The sequence below is a fragment of the Hydra vulgaris genome, chromosome 03 (genome assembly GCF_038396675.1).
Source record: "Hydra vulgaris chromosome 03, alternate assembly HydraT2T_AEP".
NCBI classification, from domain to species: Eukaryota; Metazoa; Cnidaria; class Hydrozoa; order Anthoathecata; family Hydridae; genus Hydra; species Hydra vulgaris.
In genome coordinates, this window is record NC_088922.1 from 43042501 (window position 1) to 43063303 (window position 20803).

General features: G+C 24.8%; 1 protein-coding gene across 1 annotated transcript in view; it reads right to left on the reverse strand.

The window, feature by feature from the left end:
* LOC100206506 (proprotein convertase subtilisin/kexin type 7) overlaps nt 1-20803 on the reverse strand; it is a 47507-nt gene that overhangs the window by 11166 nt on the left and 15538 nt on the right. The window contains exons 3-5 of the mRNA XM_065794485.1: nt 13013-13139; nt 3445-3664; nt 2920-3159 (exon numbers count right to left, since the gene is read on the reverse strand). Of these exons, the coding sequence (XP_065650557.1) occupies nt 2920-3159; nt 3445-3664; nt 13013-13139 (587 nt within the window). The remainder of the gene's footprint in view (nt 1-2919; nt 3160-3444; nt 3665-13012; nt 13140-20803) is intronic.

Below are 20803 nucleotides of genomic sequence, written 5' to 3' on the forward strand. Positions count from 1 at the left end.
AACTTTTACCATAAAATGTAAACTTCATCTTTCTTTTTTTTAAATTATAGCGAAAATTGGAAAAAATAAAAAACATTTTTTTTTTTTTCCAAGTTTTTATTTCCATTACAAAAAAAAAAAATAATATTCCAGTCTATAAAGCATTTTTGTAGTTTTTTAAAAAAGGATAAAATTTAATTAGTTTACTCAATTAAATTAGATGGTTTTTTACAAAAAGTGAACTTGATTTTGTCACTTTTAAAGACAAAGAGTTATTAAGAGCCGTTTTCACCACAAATGGTAAACTTAGATGTCAAACAAAAAATATATATATATTAGCCCTCAGAATTAGGATCACCATTCAGCAACACCAACCATACTGCCAACCTGACATTATCTGAGGTCAGCAGTTTTTTTTGAAACTTAATTTTATTTGCTGTTTCAAATAAATTAAAAACAACAAAATTTATTAAAACTTTATTTGAAATTCTAAATATAATTAAAGCAAAAACCAAAAAAATGAAAATCTCATTTAAATGTTGGATAAATTAAAAATGGCAAACAAACATTTTCTTAAAACTTTTTTTGGTCAAATTTTTAAACTAATGTCACCATTTAATTAAAAAGTCAGCGAAGTTGACATTAAGTTGACTCGATGTCAACTTAAAACAGTTTTTCCTAATTCCAAGAGCTGATATATATATATATATATATATATATATATATATATATATATATATATATATATATATATATATATACATATATATATACATATATATATATATATATATATATATATATATATATATATATATATATATATATATATATATATATATATATATATATATATATATATATATGTATATATATATGTATATATATATGTATATATATATGTATATATATATGTATATATATATGTATATATATATGTATATATATATATATATATATATCCCTTAACATTTTAAAGTTAAGTTATATCTCAATCGGTTATAATTGGATACATTCTCTTATTTTCAATTAAAAATTAATTAAATAAACTTGATAATGCAGTAAATGCTTGTTTATCATTAACATATTTCTATTTATCTTGTTTTATTTTTATTGTAAAATAGCTTTGTCTCAATTGGTTAATTTGTCACAAAAAAAAAAGTTTGAATCTGCATTTTTGTGTCAAAAAGTTATACTTTTAAAAGCCAAATGGTTTACAAAAGTATAACTAATTGAGACGTAACGTAATGTAAGAAAAATGAGATTTTAATTAGGTCTCAAATATAGACTTTTTTATGTAACATTTCATCTCAATTGACATCTCAATTTGAGACGCAATATGTCTTAATTGACACCTCAATTTGAAATGTCAATTGAAGTATAATTTAAAAAAAGTTTAGTTATTACGCAGCTGTACAGCTGTATACGTACAAAATTTGTACTATTTCTTTTACCTAATTATATTATTAAATCTGTTAATATAAAATATAAATAAACATTTCGTTTATGTTTTACACTTTAAATATATATATATATATACATGCACAACAAGATATAACAGTAAAACAATATATAGCAAGCCTTTCCAGGAAGTGCATGCAGTTGCACGCCTTGTTTGTCCATGTTTAAAGTCATTTTTTTAGACTTACCACAGCAGATGCTATCTTTTAACTTTTAAAGCATTTCAATAAATTGCGGCAAAACTTATCTACTGAGAAAAAAAAACAATACTATAAAAAGGAAACAAATTTGTAACTAATTTTACTTGAACAAACTAGAAAAATTTAATAGTTAAAAAAAAATTAAACTTTTTTTAAACTTTTATACAACTTTGTATTCTTTTTTTATGGTGGTTGTTAATTTTAGCTACTAAATTCGATTTTTATCAGTCCATATAAATAAGAAACTAATTTGCTATGTACGCAAGAGCTATGAGAAATTTTTATTTTACGCTTATTTGTTTTCACATTGAAAAAGAACTTGCTGAAAAATAAAAATAAGATTTTTACAAATAAATAGCAATTAGTTTTTTCATTTTCTTGTGCATTGATAAAAGCAATAAAGTTTAGCAAAAATATTTGAAAAACAAATTTCAAAGTCGTCCGTATTTTTAGCGCAAATAATAAAGTACTTCCTTAATATAATGACTTACAAAAGTTGTGATAAATTGTATATATTAAAAAAATGCTTATATTTTCCTTATATTCTTATATGCTTTTTTCCTTGAGTTGTATTCTCTTTTGGTATTGGAAAAAAACAAACGCCCTAAAAAAAAGAAAAAAAAAACAGTAAAACATTTATGTATATTATACTTTTTACAAAGTTTATCTTTTTTTAATTTAAAATAGTATTTGTTTCCTTTCTTTGAGTATTACTGTTTTATTCTCTGCAGTTTCTTATAGCTTTATTTCGCTGCATATTTTTAAAACCCTAACTATATGAAAACGTGGTAAAAAATTACTTTAAACATGGACGAACAAGGTGTGCGACCGCACATGCTTCCTGGAAAGGCTTGTATAAATATAGATATAAGGCTTGTATAGATATAGAGCTGTAGCTAAGCTCCCCATTACCCCAATTGGGCGAGCGATGCCTATTTTTTAAAGACTTTTATATTTCTAAACTTTAACCAGCGCAATTTTTTTGTCATAAAGTCCTTAATTACATAAGTATGAACATACTAGTCAGGATTTTTGAACATAAAAGTATTATGTCTTAATACATAAAAATGTTACACCTCATTACATAAAAATGTTATGTCTTGTTACATAAAAATAACAAATACTTTGGACAAAATGTAACCTAACTCGGTTTTGTTACAATACCTAATGTTACCTAAAAATGTTATAGGACAGACTGTCCTTTATACATTCATACATAAATACTGCTAACTATTATAAACTTGTAAAACTAACTTATTTTGTTAAATAAAATACTAACTATATTTCTCTGATGACCTTGTCCACTGCTATAAGTAACAGCTAACATAGCAGCGCATTGCTCTGCATAATATGGCATTTGTCCAAGTTCATCAACAGCACCTATAGTAACAGTAAAGATAGAATTTGCATATCCATCAAAATTACAGTTATCCTTGAAATGACCACCATTTCCAGATGCCACTACAAATATGCTTCCAAAACCTTTACGACCAAACATAACACCATGTGCTAATGCTGCCTATAAAAATAAAAGATTGAACTTACTTTATTCAAAAATTTAGTTATTTTACCTTGAATGTTTACTCCATGATTAGTATCAAAAAAATATTTTTTTCTTAATCATACTTAGTTTTAAATTTCTTTATATATTACTACAACATAAAAATTGGAATAAAAATTTAAAAACTTGTTTCATCTTGCATCAAAATTTACTTATTCCTTGCTATTGTAAGATTTTGATTTTTCAATAAAAAATCTCTATAAAATTCTACAGCTCAGAATTATTACAAATAGGAATAATTACCTGAGCTAACTGATGTGGTCCATCAACAGTTCTGCCATTATCATCAGGACCCCAACTGCAACTATAAACATCATTTACTTCTGACTTTGTATTAAAGGCCATTGCTTCTAAACTATCTGTCATTGGTCCATCTAAAATGCGAATACCAGATACTTTTGCACCAAAAGCAACACCAACACCACAATATTCATTAGCAACTGCTGCAATCTCACCAGCGCATCTAATAGATAAATAAGTGTGTGTGTATATATATATATATATATATATATATATATATATATATATATATATATATATATCTTTGCATACTTAGCCTGTTTGCCTTGAAAGGCCATAAATGATCTCATACTGAAATAGCCATTTGCAGGGTTTCAACACATATATCAGAGCTAATTATCAAGGACTTATAAAAAAGTAAAAAAATATTTTTGCTTTTTCTATTATTCTTTACTTTTTTCTTTGTTTTTTGAAAAAGTCTGGTGACAATTTTAAAACTTAAAATGTGCAAAGTATATTGGGACACAGCATGTTTAAGCAGGAAGGGATAATAATTTATAACCGTAGAGAAAGCTTTACTTTTTGGAAATTTGGATTTAGATATAGTCTCAAAGTTACTTTTAATTTGGACCGTAGAGAAAGCTTTACTTCTAGACTATATTTTCTCCCGCTTCAATCATCGTTTTTATATCATGACATATTATTGTTATATCACCCTAAAATAATCTTTTAACCACTTATTTGGCTAAAATTTGTCTCCTCTTATTTTAGTATTTAGTTAATCTTATTACAATATTCTTTAATATATTGTTTATCCGCTGATTTTCATATTATTACCATTATCAAAGAACTTTTATGCTGTATTATCTTAAATTCATTACTCAGCTTTGTTTTAAGTTTCACATGCACAATTTTTGTCTTTTATTATTGTTCGGAGATTTTCTTATATCCTTCACTACATGTTTAAATCTTTACATTTTTGCAGGTGATATATATTTATTTTTTTCTACTTTCATATATTTTTCAACTTTCATATATATGGATTGTTTCATTTTCTTACACTTTAGATTGGTTAACAAAATTCGAATGAAGTATCTATGACAGCGTTAGAGTTTTTTGAAGACTCTATTGCGTTTTATTTAATTTTCAAAGGATTTTTAATACTACCATTTGATTGTTTTTGGTTCATTGGTGCTGGAAGTACCTATGTGGTTTAAATGGTTTTAGGGGAAATTTTATTAATATTTTTTGTTTGCACACTTTAGTTCTTTTAATTTTGTTTCTGGCGTTTTTATTTTAATTCTAATTTATTGTGCTTAGTTTTTTGTACCAGTGGTATGGTAAGTGATTATTTTAATTATTTATATTGTGCAGTAGATCAACACTTTTTATACCATATCATCGAAAAAATATTAGTGTTTTACAAATTTGGGTATGGTTGGGTTTTGGCTATTTGTAGTGAATCCTTTTTTACTGCAATATGGAATAAGCGTAAGTTGCTGGGTAAAGCATAAGTGGCAATGATGTTTGTCTGACGGGATAAGCTAGTTATAAGTGCTGATCCTCATCAAAACGCCAGTAATAATAGACGCGACTCTTAGGGGATGTTTATTACTTAATCACTACAAAAATTATGTTTACACATTGGCATTAATGTTTTTTTTCCATTCTGAGGCCTTTCATTGTTGTATGCATACTTTTTATTTTTAATGTATTTTTTGTTTTATTTATTTTTTGTTTGGTGATATATTTTTTGTTTATCTTAGTTCATATTAGCATTTATATAACAATTTATTTTTTATTATTATTCTTAGTACTGTTTAGGTGCATTGTCTGTCTTTTTTATACTTTAAATATTCCTCTATTAATCTTTATTTTTGTCTTGACAACTGTCAAAATATGCTTTGTTTGAAAAATAATTCTCCTTTATTCTAATGTACTTCATTTCTTCCCTCAGGCGTTCACTGCTCGTGTGTGACCATTCAGCAAATTTTATATATGTCAGAATTATATATATGCCAAAGTTTATAAAGAATATAAGAAGGAATATGGAATATAAGGAATATTGAATATAAGAAGGAATATGGAATATAAGAAGGAATATGAAATATAAGAAGGAATATGGAGTGTAAGAAGGAATATGGAATATATGAGGTTTTAATATTAAAAAATTATTACAAAGATTATGCATAATAAACTCAAGGATGTTTGAGTTTATTAAGCAACTTGCAATATTATCGCAAGTAAATTACAATAGTTAGTGTCATCAACACACATGTTAATGTACTTGTTATTTCTTAAAATAATCTTTTTCAATACAACTCCACAAACTTTTGAAAATAAACTGTATTGCAATGCATCAAACAAGTGAAATAAAAACAAAATATGTCATTTTAATTCATTCTGTTTAATTATAATTCTCTTCTAAATAGTTTCATTCAAAAATAATCTGAAACAAACAAATAAAAAGTTCTTATTAAACTAAATTTGTCTTTCTCACATTATTTTATTTTGAAACATTGAATTAAGAAACAATTAACCAAACATGTTAACTAAACAGACATAAAAATGTTAGCTTGATATTTTATAAAGTCAATCTATTGTCATCAATGTCAATACTATTGTAACAAAAATATCTTTAAACAAATGTTGAAAATGGTTGTGTGATATCTTTAAATAAATGGTTGTGAGATATGCAAATGTGATATTTAAATCAAGTATAAGAGCAAAAATGATAAACAACTTTAAAAAAAACCAATAAACAAAAGTTTTTAAAAGTTTTACAGGAAATCATTTTTAACTCTAATCATATATTGATGAGTCATTATTATCAGTTGTTTAACTCAGATTAATCTAGAATTAGTTTAAACTTTTTGTAAATAACTTTGCTTTGTAAAACTTATTGATTGACAAAAGTGCATCATTAAATTAGTCAATTGATGCTCTAATACAATTTAATTTAAAACCATTATGCAACTAATTATGCAACATTAGGAAAGAATATTGTAGTTGCTAGTGTGTAAAAGTAAAAACAATTACAAGCCATACATAAAACATTTTGTACACCGCACACAAAAAAACTTCATAGTTTTAACATTCATGCAAGGAAGAGGCAAAGGAAACTTTTTAAAATTAGTTTTTTTTTGTGTTAATTTAAGCCCTCATATATATATATTTGTAATTCTAATTTTAATTCCTACCGTTTAAGTGTCAGGATTAAAGTTAGCATTATAAAAAAATTACTTTTTTACAACATATCAATAAACAAAATATAAGAACAAAAAATAAAGTTTTTTGCCATAGTAAAAGTCCTTTATAAGTACATACTGCCTTCCCAAACTCAAATCCTCAATAGTGCATACCTTGCCTACCCAAATCCTTAATAGTACATACCTTGCCTACCCAAACTCAAAATGTAGACTTTATTCTAGGTATTTTTTCAGGAAATGATAAAAAAAATAAAAAATTAAAAACAATTTTTTCTGTCAAAGTAAACCTTAATAATAGGTGAGTTAATAATAGGTAGAGATAATTAATAGATCGTTACAGATAAGTTACTATGGTCAATAATAAATCATTACAGGTAACTATAGTTAACTATAATGACAAATTATTTACTTATAACTAAAATAACACTTTATTATAATTATATTAATTTATTAAAATTATATTAACTATACCATTTATGTTTGTTCTATTGTTCTATATATAAATACAAATAAATAAATATATATATATATATATATATGCATTTTATATGTTATAAATATAACAACTATATATATACTAAATAAACAACGTTATCATGTGCTATTCCTGTTTTTTCTTTTGCTGTGCATTTTCATGGTCATAAAAAGCCTTTTGTTACAATGTATGTTTAATTAATGAAAATCCCAAAAAATTGTTTTTATAAACATCTTAAAAAATCACGGAAAATATGATCAACAAATCAGAAAAATGTGAAACAAAAAGGTACTGAATAATTGAAATTGCCTAAATAATTGAGTTTCATCTTTATAAAATATTTATAAAGTTTTTTTTACTCTGAAAATGACTAGCAATATCATATTTTAACTGCTTTTTGTTTAAACTAAACACTTTTAACTATTTTTTAAAAACAGATCTTCTTTTAAAATGAAATTAACATCAATTAACTTCTTACACAAAGGAAGTTTCAATATTTGAAATAGTTTAAATGAATTAAAATTCCATTTTATTTACAACAAAAAAAAAAAAGCAAATATATAAAATTTTAATAATAGAAAATTGCTTACATACAAATGTTGGAGTTTTTAAATTTTTATAAAATCAATATGGTTTTATAAAATTTTATAAAATCACAAATCAAGTGCAAACAATATCTAGAAACTACCAAAACTCATAAGCATTTTGTTTACAAAAAAAAAAACTTATTGCAAATATATAAAATTTGAGTAATACAAAATATAGTTGCTTACATACAATTATAGTTATATATTATAGTTAAAATTTTGTAAAATCACAAATCGAGAGCAAACAACATCCAGAAATTACCACAAACTCAAAGAGTCTTAATTGATTTTTATTCTGGGAATTTTCAGAATTCCAAAAATTCCCAGAAGAAAAAAAAAATATATATATATATATATATATATATATAAATATATATATATATATATATATATATATATATATATATATATATATATTATTTCTTATTTCTCAATTGTTTTATTAGTGGTTGCCTGCAACCTTGTTTGTAATAAATTTGTTTAAAAAAAGTAGATAATGCCTTGCCAAACGCTAACCTTTAATCAAAAATTACTATAGTTTGTATATGACGAAGTACAATTAGGACTAACTAAGTACACTTAAGAGTGCGTCAAACATCACTGGTAATGTCATACTAAAATAAGGTTTCTATACATGTATTGGCTAAATGTTAGCATTATTGGTCAGGCATTATCAACCTTTTTTTAAAACAAATTTATTGCAAACAAGGTTGTGAGCAACCACTAATAAAACAATTGAGAAATAAGACAAATTTTTTTGATTTATTAATAAAAACCATTTTTTCTTAAACAAATAAAATAACAATACATGTTTTGACTATTTTATAGTCATCTTCAGTTGGGTTAAAATAACTAATTTAATTTTATATACAAATATTCTATGGTAATAAAAAATAAGTTATAATTTTTCATTGATTATGACAAAATAGGCACTAGCAAAAAATAGAATAAAAAAGATATTAAATTATTTAACAAAAGGTTAATGACTAATAAATTGGTAACTATTATGTAAAAAGTGATACCTTATAATGGTTTAACTGTTTGTTCATATCTGGATTTTTCCATTCAATGAACAAACTTTCTTTAATATTAAGCTTGAATTTATTGGAGGCCTGGAACCCAATATAGAGAAACAGTCATTATTATAATTATCAAAACAATTAATATTAGCATGGAGATGTTTGTATATGTGTGAGTTTTTGTCTCTCCTATAGTGTTCAATCATTCGTGTTTTAAGGTGGCAAGAAGTTTTGCCTACATAACAAAAATTACATCCTGCGCATAAACTCTATCATTAAAAAACATTGTAAACCTATAAACTTTAATTTAATTTTTACCTCTTTTAAAATTTCTAATATGTTTTACCAAACGATTCTCTTCTGGTAGAGTTTATATTATCCATTGTTTATAAATTTGTATGCGCAGGATGTAATTTCTTTTTTGCACAATATAAATAAAACAATTGAGAAAAAAATGTTATATAGACGAAACTTCTCGCCACCTAAAAACACGAATGATTGAACACTACAGGAGAGACAAAAACTCACACATATACAAACATCTCCATGCTAACAATAATTGTTTTAATAACATAGATTATCCTAGTCATATCCAGAATATCCAGAAAAAATCCAGAATAGTATTTTGAAAACATTTCCGTAAAAATCCGGGAATAAAAATGCTTTTTGTGTATGTAAGAATATCTCATGTGCTTGAAAAGAGAATTTTTGGCAGGTATTCTTCTATAAAAAAGAAAAGTATTTTAATGCTTACTTAAATAGAGTTTATAAATCAAATTGAACTAGATTTTTAGGTGAAATAATCAAAATAATTAAAGTGATCTCTAAGTGCTGAGTGCTTACATATATATAATAATCCTTAAAAGATAAGTTTCATATTATTTAAACATTTCAAAAAAAAGTATTTATTAACTCATTAGCAAAAAACTTTTCAATGAATAATTTTTAACGCCATTTCTTTTTTTCAAAGGTAAGTTCCAGATCTTTTATAAAAAAAAAAAATACTTGTGTGATAAAAGCTTTTGTAGTTAATAAATGACATGAAACAAAAAAGCTCTTTAAAATAACTTTCACTCAAGCTATAAACGTTATGTTTGGGTTTTCCTTTTTGCAATTAATTTTTATGTAGATCAATGCTTTTATATATAACCGTTTATAAAACATATAATAACCGAATAAAAATAACAATAAGTAATCTCAATAAGTAAACGCTTTAAAAGTCTACTTTATATCTGATTTATTTTAAAAACAAAAATAATATTAGTGCTATAGATATAAGATAAGTATATTTAAAAATTATGATACAAGTTTTACTAATAAAATCTTAAAACCAAAATAACAATTTTTATTTTTTATTTGGATTTAGTAAGAAAATAGTGCAAATAAATTTGATTCCACGGTAAATGGAAATGAAATATTTTAAAGGAAATAAAGATAAAACAAAGTAGAAAAGCGGTATTTTTTGTTTAATTACAATTTTTAATTTGTCAAAAGTCTCCAGTTGAACTAAAACGCAAACATTTTTTCAAAGGGAAAATCCCTAATCTATTTGTGAAACTGTTTGAAAACCCTAATCAAGTTGTAAAACTATTTGAAAATTGTTTAAAAAACTAGGTAAAAAGAAGGTACATTTATTATTCAAACCAGATATTTTACAATGAAAAATATTAAGTTTATATTAACCTCTCAACCAGAAGTATAATGGCAAAACAATAAATGCTTTTTTGCTAATATCTTAATAAATAAATTGATTTACATTCATTTTTTAATAGTCTGGTGAATAAAAAAAAGCAATTGCTTTTACTCAGCGTTTTTCAAGTAATTGCTCAGCTTTACATATATAAAATTTTAAGGGATTTTGCTAAACTTTTTATTCACGAACAAAGCCGCTGCGCAGAAAAACCAGTTGAGCACAGTACTACCAGGGATGTAACAGGAATCAAACTCGGAACCTCTCACTTATGAAGCGAGCGCTCCACCACTACACCACTACCGCATATATATATATGTATATATATATGTATATATATATATATATGTATATATATATGTATATATATATATATGTATAAATATATATATGTATATATATATATATATATATATATATATATATATATATATATATATATATATATATATATATATATATATATATATATGTGTATATATAGAACCCTTAGATGTTGTCCGAAAGCTTTTTCCATATTTTGTTGACAAAAAGTAAAAATTAAAATGCAAGACCGGAATTTTTTTTTTATTAATTGATAGACTGCCTGCCCCAACCAAACCCTCAGTCGATGTAGCAGCACTCCGTTGCGAGTCAGGCTATTTGTCAGTCGATATAGCAGCACTCCCTTGCAAGTCAGGCTATTTGTCAGTCGATGTAGCAGCACTCCCTTGCGAGTCAGGCTATTTGTCAGTCGATGTAGCAGCACTCCCTTGCGAGTCAGGCTATAAGATAGTCGATGTAGCAACACTCCGCGCATGATTTACAGTAAAAAAAATAAAAATAAAAACATTTTATTAAAAAAAATAAAAATAAAAACATTTTATTAAAAAAAATTAAAATAAAAACATTGTTTATATTGTTAAAAACATTCAGAATGTTTTTAAAAACATTCAGGTCAATTAAATTTGCGTTTTTGTGGTTTTTTTATATAACAATTAATTTGTAATTAAATTAATGGTTTTGACTTTCGTCCAACACGAAAATGTTGGACGAAAGTCAAAAGTAATTAAAAGTGACGTATGTGTTGGCGTAAGAATCACTTTTTTCCTTCCGCTCTTCCCAAAGCCAACAAACTATAGATCTATATATATATACATATATATATATATATATATATATATATATATATATATATATATATATATATATATATTTATAGAGAGAGAGAGAGATAAAAGGTATGTATATAAAGATATGTATATCAAGCCTTGATCAAAATAGGAAGCTATAATTTGCACTCACACCCACCCTCAACAAAATATGGTAGTGGTGTATTGGTAGAATTGGAATGTCTTGCTTGCAAAGCTCGCTTTGCAAGCAAGACATTCCAAGATTCCCATCATCTTCCTTGTACAGTGCTCAACTCGTTTTTCAGCACAATCGCCTTGTTCATCAAGTTTCAGAATTAGTGCAGAATTGAAGAGTTGAGAGAGGATTAAAACCAAAATTAAAAAAAGTTTGTTTTCACAACCAATTTATATAACTTTTTAGATACATGAAATTCTTTGAAATGAGCTTATGAAGATTTATGAGTTATGATGTTTAGCAGGAATAAAATATATTTTTATATTTCATAAATTTAAAATTATAAAAAAGAATATTTTTTTGTTATTTTTTATTATTCTAAGCAGTAAAAAAATAAATTATAGTTCACCAAATCATATTGTAAGAGAAGTAAAGTTATATCAAAAAATTGCATTTAAAACACTTTTGAATTTATAACACATTATTTCTTGCTTTTTTTTGTAGAATTGTAGAATGAGAAAGAACAACAAATTATTTGTACTTAAACTTTAAATAAATAGGTTTGATGTTATGATCAATTGTAATTGTGTAAATTGCTTTCAAATAAATTTTTTTGAAAAACTGTAGACAATTGATTACAATCACCACAGTTATTAAATTTAAAGTTTTTCTTTTATAGTTAATATCGATATAAAATATAATATAATATCTTTGCATAAATTTTATACAATTTTTTAATTTAATTTTAAATAATTTTTTAATTTAACTTTTATAATATAACTATATATCTTGACATGTATTTTATTTTTACTTTTGTATTGACATTATATTTATATTATATATATATATAATTTTATAATATAAATTTTATCTTTAAATAAATTTATTGTGTTTTAAAATGTATCAAATGAATTTATAGCCTTAAAACCTCATTTGGCAATAGAAAAATCCCACAAAAAGTTATTTTGATAAAAATTTTAAACATGATGATGTGATGTGCATTTTAAATATGCATTTTGCTTACTTTTTCTTATTTACTTCAACCAAGGTCTAAAATGAACTTTTTATTATAATGCAAACTTAGACTTGCATGAAATGTCACTGATGACATCATAATAATATAGCAACAGGAGGAGTAACAGTATTGAAATACTGAAGAATAAGATTCAGGTAGCCTATTTAAATGAAGTTTCTTTTTCTAATATTAACTTATCTTTAACTTAGCAAGTTAGTTGTGACAGAATTAAAAATATAAATGATAAAGTTTGAAATTTTTTTTTTTTTTTTGATATTTTATTACGTACCTTGTACCATGGTGATTAAGTCCAGCTTCATCTACCCGTGGCATTGGATCGCCATCATTTGAGTTTAAATCCCAACTCCCTTGAGCTGAATAGTTATCAAGAATATCTGGATTAGTCCATTCAACTCCTAAAAAATTCATTTAACTCCTAAAAAATTCATATAACTCCTAAAAAAGTTCATTCAACTCCTAAAAAATTCATTCAACTCTTAAAAAAGTTCATTCAATTCCTAAAAAAGTTCATTCAACTCCTAAAAAAGTTCAGTTAACTCCTAAAAAATTCATTTAATTTCTAAAAAAGTATTAGATAAGTGCAAAATCTTAAAAATAAATGTTTACATTCAAAACATTTTTAAATATACTAAAAAATATTCTTAAATTCAACTAGAAATTTCTATATAAATAAAAAGAGTATTCTATAAATGCAAGTTGATGTTAAATTTTAAACTTAAAATCCAAATACTATGCAATGCATATAAAATACTATATATAATTACAGAAATAAGTGTGCACAAGAAGTTTCATGCACAGCATATTTTTGTAAATTTAAACAAGTTTCTTTATCCTTTTTATAAAATGTGTTTTTTTCTTTTTTATAGTGACACAAAAAAAAATTTCTATTGGTTGTATGAATTATAATTTCTTATACAAAATTAAAATTGCTACTGATGAACTTTTAAAATGTATTTAACTAGGTTTTTAATTTACAAACTTTTTTTGTTTCTAAATGTTTTTTTTGTCTATTTCTTATTAAACTTATTTAAATATGAATAACTACTAATATTTATATATAAATAAAAACCAAACACAACATGTTGTTATTGGTTAATCTCTTTTAAGTTGGGCTCTTTCTACAGGAGTTCGATGAAGGTTTATTCTGATTCCAGTATTGTTTGCCATTCATTTTCCTGATTTTTATTAAAAAACTGTAAACTGATATAGATAACATTGTTAATTAAACTAATACATGGCTAAATATATGCATCTAATTATAGATTTAAAAAACAATCTAATTTTTAACTATACTCTAGATGATAAAAATACAAATGGTATTTAAATTGCTTATTCAATCATGCAAAAACTACATTCAAAATATAACATTGTTTCTAAATGGAACAACCTAACTGATTAGACATCAAATGCCTAAGATATCAAATCATTTAAGTTATCACTTAAATCAATCAAAATAACTGTCACAAATCATTGCTTTCCCCACAAAAATCAAACTCTTGTTTAAACATTATGCAGCTTATAATACTATACTATTTGTGCTTTATATAATTATTTTTGTTGATTTTTTTCAATTATCATAACTTTTATTTATTAATATAAAAGGAAAAAAAAATCTTTTGGCAAATGTTAAAGATTAATAGTTGGCTTACTGAATTACTATTGATTAACAAGATTATAACTAAGGTGACCAACTATTTTTTGTTAAAAAAAAGTACACTTTGCAAGTATTTCATAGGTGAAAAAAAAAAGAAGAAAAAATGATAAAAACTTTATTTTCTTTTAAAAAAATATTTTTCTTTGAAGTAGATTTTTTTTGCTAAATGAGGATGTTTGTCTAATAATGTAGCCACATCTGAACAACTTTCATTTTGCATATTAAATTGACTGTTAATGTTTAATAATGTTTTTACAGAAAGTTGCGACTTCTCACTGCTCCAATAATCATTCCCTAGTGAAAATACCCTTTTAACAGCAGCATTAGTGCCTGGACTACATAAAGAAATTTATATTAAAACTTTTAATTTTTCATGTGGGATATATTCTTCTCTAAAATGCCGAAAGATTCCTACCCATCTTTTGTCACGTTCTATTTTCTCATTGTTCCATTTCTTTGATTTTTCTACATTTAAATATAAATTTACTCTTCGAATTTCTTCAAAGAGAAAATTGTCATTAATAACAATATCTTTTACTTCCTTCATTAAAAATTTAAATAAAAATTTTTAACTTCTTTTAAAAATCATTTTTTATTCTGGAATTGGAATCTTCCAAAGCGGTTTATGCCTTAGAATTAGTGGTAAAAATCCATCATTAAATCAGGATTTACATTGCAGTATGAAACCGTTTAATATAATGCAAACTACTGCTGCTGAAATTTCATCTCCCCCAAAATTTGCAGAGTAATTTTATGAAACAAAGACGCCTGACTGTGAATAAAAAAAAACATAGGTTCTGACATCGTTTTAAAAGAATTTCTTCACAATTGTAGGAAATTTATTAAGGCTTAAAAAATATGAACATAGTGGGTCATATAACTGTAAAACACGTTCTAATGCTGGAGTTAAAGCAAGCCATCTGACTTTGGAATAACCAAGTAGTTTTTTGTATTCAACACCAGCCTCTTCACAAAATTCTTTCAAACTTTGTTACCCGTACTGTAAACCGATTGAAATATAAATATATATTTGTAACAATTACTTCCACATCTATTGACATTGAACTTGATGCTGTATTCATGGCATTTGATATAATGTAAGCAGAACAACCAATTCCCAAAATATTTGGTTTCAGAAGATCTTGTAATTTTATGTACACATTATTTACACCATTACCGGTGAGTCCTCCAAAATTAGTATTTGCTATCAGCCGAGAGCGCCAAAATTTTCTTATTCAAATTGTTGTCTGTTATAACTCGAAATAAGTGATTAGACAAAATGTCTGATGTTTCCCCTTCAATTGATTCAAAACTTAAAATCTTAATTTGAATACTGTACCTAATATCGAAACACCTTACTAAAATTGGATAAAGTTTCATTTCATTGTGATTAGATGTGTCTGATAAAATAGATATATATGATACAGAATCCAGACTTTCTGATAGCATTTTCTTGCAGTATTCATTAAATACGCTGGTTATGATAGACTCACATTTTGTTCGCGCACAAAAAAAATTTTTGTCACAAAATTTTTTTAATAATTTAGTAGTGCAGTCCATGCTGCGAAAACTTTGATTATGTATTATTGTGTGAAAAGGGAAAGTACCCTCCATAATTGCTAATTTTTTTTCATTAGTTCTAAAAGTATTCCCTTTATAAAATGTTGTCAGTTTGGATGTTTAAACTGCTGTGTCATGAGACGTTTTATGTACATTAGTTTCAATGTGTGCCGTTATTGCAATACGTCCATGAATTGCTATTGAAAGTTCCCTATTGCAGATTATGCATTTAACTAAGGAGTCATCATTTCGATTTTTAACTACAATAAATGGAAACTTTTTTCTTAAATTTTTGTTTAAACGATTTTTCCTTCTTTTGTTATCGCTCATATTTGAATTAATATTCTAAAAATTATATTAGTAATTTATTTTGATTTTGATTTTAAATAAATATTATGTGATATTATCTAAGTAAAATGAAAATGAAACTATAATATTAATACTTACATGCAACTTCACCTTCACTAGATAAATAAAACTTTATTTTATTTTGTACACCTTAAATCTTAAATTAATTAAACAGAATTCCCATAAAACTTATGTCATCTTTGCAATGACATCATAAATGGAGGAAGTGTTTGTTTAATGGTGAAAAATAAAAATAAAAAAGTTTTATGAAGAAAAAATAAATCAAAAAACATTTTGGTAATAAAAGTTCAAAAAATAAGTGTGTAAACATGAATAAAGAATCTAAATAAACATTTAATTAATAAAATTGAAATAGAATAATCTAAAAAAATGTTTCAGAAATACAAATCAATATAAAATTATACAAATGAGTACTTTCAGAGTACAGGATTTGAAAAGAGTATGGTTTGTGAAAAAAGAGTATAAAACTCAGTAAATGAGTATAGTTGGTCATCTTATTATAACTATATGACTAAATTTTAACTTTAATTTTGTGAATAAAATTACAGTAAAGTGATTCTGTTTAAAATAATAACCTACTATTTTTATTAGGTCTTAAATAATAAACAACTAAATTTGTATTATGTCATGGTTACTATACTGATTTTTCAAAACACTAAAACCACTTTAAAACAAAATCATTATCCTACTAACTTTATAAATTGACGTATAAATCAATAACTTGCTAAAAAAACAAGTCAAACATCAAACAAACTGTAATATTGTTATATTGGACAATAAGTTTAAATTTTTTCTCAATCTATTGATGAACATCTCAAAGATGATAAAAAACCAAACATTTTTTAACTTGAAAAACTTTATGTGTTCAGGATAAATTTTTTTTAAAGAATTGATTTTGGATAACACTTACTATAAATTTAAGAAAGTTTAAAACTTAAATGACAAAAACCTGACTTTCATAAACAAGCAAAACATTGTACTATTTAATTATATTGATTCGTTGGTTAACTTTTTAATTTTTATTGTTTTGTTATTAGATTAGAGTTAAATTTTCTTTCTGCCCAGTGTATGAGCTTGTTCAGAACAAAAAAGATTTAAAAAACAAATAAAACTGTTAGTTGTGGTCCATTAACATATAGTGAAATCATTAACATATAGTAAAATTGATAAAGACAACATTCCAACCTTAACTTGATAATATTTATCAGTGAGAAAAATGTTAGTTAAGAAGGTTACTTCTTAAATTATTCGATGCATATCTAGTTAATGGTTTGGGATATGAGAATCAAACTTATTTTTAGAAATCAATTATTCAATCATTTGCAGATTCTAAAAGATTTGTACGCCTGGAATATTTGTTCATAAAACCATGTTGATTGGTAGTTATTAGGTTTTTATAGTTTAATATATAATCACGGTAAAGAAATATAGTTATGATATCTTTATAGAAACAATATTCAAAGAAATATAATTATAATATGTAAAGTATAATTATAATATATTTTTACGGTTTAATATATAATTACAGTAAAGAAATATCTATAAAAATTTAACTTAGTATATTATCTGAAAAATTTAATAAAATTCAAATTTATTTATGTATATTTTTTTTGGTTCTGCTTGCTTTAAGTAATGTTTTGCTTTTTTTTTTACTTAAAGTAAAGCCTAAAAAGATGGCATTTGTTAATAAAAAGCAATTAAAAAATTTTTGTTTATCAAATTAATAAACACAAATCATACCTTGCTTGTGGAAACATAGAAAATATATATATATATATATATATATATATATATATATATATATATATATATAAATATATATATATATATATGTATGTATGTATGTATATATATATATGTAAATTATGTTTTACAAATAGAGTGCTCAATGTTCTTAACCCTTTGGTACCGGAATTTATTTAGGCGATTTAAAAAACGCAATACTATGCCATGTAAACACTTAAATAGATGGGTTTCCTTTCAAAATAAGTTAAGCAAAGTATATATTATTGGAAAGCAGGCAAAATTCAAAATCCGAAAATTAAATTAAAAAAGTAAAAAGATTGAACTGATGACGTCGACATTATTTCATATTGATGAAGTAGCATTGCGACTTTTAAATATTTGCTAATGAAGCCTTTCAAATAGCTTGCTATATTGTTTTAGAAGTGATTAAAGGCTTGTAGAACGGTGTAAAATTTATTCACCTTTTATTTGATGGGTTTTTTTTCTAATATATAACTAGAAAATAAATAAATAACATTTTTCTCTGGTGACGTAAATTTTTTTTTTTTTTTTTTACCTAATTTTGTTATTCAATAAAAATATTAAAATATACCTATAAGGAAAAGTAACTAATTTAATGGGATACTTTCCTTATTTAGATAAGTAGAAAATAACAAGCCCACACTTTGTTTAAAGCAAAGAAAAATTTTTCAAGCTATTTTATTTATTATATTTAGTCAACACAAGTAATTATATATATATATAATTTTAAAAATAAAACTATGAATGCCACATATTCCAACAATTAGAGACTGAATCAAGGCATAAATAGACATTGCATAATGAACAAAAAACACGTGATCTACGAATACCTTTTGAATGGCGCTGGGACTGACCAACTAAAGTAGTTTTTCGAACACTTTCAGAACAATTTTTGCAATCTCTTGGCTTATCGTCCATCAATATCTTTTCCAGTGTAAATCAAGAATTCTGATATGTACCCGGTAGCTGACTCTGCCATTACCCAAGCTTTTATTCCAAATCTTGTATGTTTGCTTGGAATAAATTGTCGGAAAGAGATTCTTCCTTTAAAAGGTATCATACTCTCATCAATGCAAATGTCTCTTTTTGGTTTATAAAGATTTCTGAATTTAGGACAAAGGTCATCTAGCAACATATGTACCTTGAAAAGTTTGTCGTAACCTTCATTACCCCTTGGTATTGCAGCTGTCTCGTTGCAAAAATGAAGGTAACGGTGAATTTGTCTAAATGGATCACGAGACATTACTTTACTAAAAGATGAAATAGCAAAAAACCATTGCTTTTGTCTCCAGTAATCATGGATACGAGGAAGTTTTAACATTCCCATGGCTAAACAGATTGTTATAAATACTTTGATATCATTTGATGTAACATCAACCCATAACATTCTATGCTTTATCGGAGTAGATTGTAACCTTCTTGAATGGTAGTTATTTGTTTCAGCGACAAGTTTTTGTATTAAAGCATTATCAAAGAACAATTCAAAGAGATGGATAGGTTTGATATTTCCATCACAATTAGGTATTGCAGATCTTCTAAATGTTGGTCCTGGTGTTGCTATAAATGGAATAATAGTTCTAATAGTTTTAACTTTTTTCCATTCTCTATTATCTTTACTAATATTAGGCTTCTTAGTCTCAATGGTATGAAGTTGTTTACTTGTTTGTTGCTTACGGATTTTTCTTTTATTATTTATAGTACCATTGTTATCAGCAAATGCTATTGTATAGAGTCCTTTATTATTAGTTCCTGAATTGATAATAGAAAAATCCACACCTATTTTTTCTGTTGAATCATCTTCGGAACAAACATATTCTTCAGATGATGAAGATGAAATTATTTCTGATGATGATGACCGACTTGCTGACAATGCCATAGTCAATGGAGCTGTTGTTGAGCAAATATCAGTTTTATTCTCTTGGAATTTGTTGTCATCAGACTCAGAAGACAAATCACTAGCATCGTCCATTTCATCAAGGATTCGAAGAGCTTCATTCGGATCATTTATAATCCTATTTCTCAAAGCCATCTGCGCTGAAAACGTCTAACAACTACATATATTTTTGTCAATTATCTTTAGTGTTTTAAACATGAAAACTATCCGTGAATTGAAAGTTCCAAATTTCCTAAGCTCAATTTATGTCTACACACACAAAAGGTTATTATTTAAGACTAAAAAGGGTTGAACTAACTTTTAGAGAGGTGTTTTGATTGGTATGTCCAAGGCGCACATATGTACACGAAAGGGTTAAAGAACAGAGCAATAATAAATTAGTAAAAACCACTTATCTAACTTTTTTCTTCAACTTGAAGTTTCACCATTGCTGGATCATCAGGAAGAGTTACATATAGAGTTGTATGTATGTATGTATATATATATATATATATATATATATATATATATATATATATATATATATATATATATATATATATATATATATATATATATATATATATATATTATATATATAATATATATATATATATATATATATATATATATATATATATATATATATATATATTGCTTTCATTCTTTGTTTTAACATTTGTAATTTGTAATATAAAAGCATTTAAGATCAAACTTACTTAATAGTAAGGGATTTCTAAAACATTTGTCTTTTTTTTTTTCAACGAAATTTTGTTTATTTTTTCAAATGTATTAACTTTAACTATTCTTATATAGAAACTCGTTAAAGAAACTTT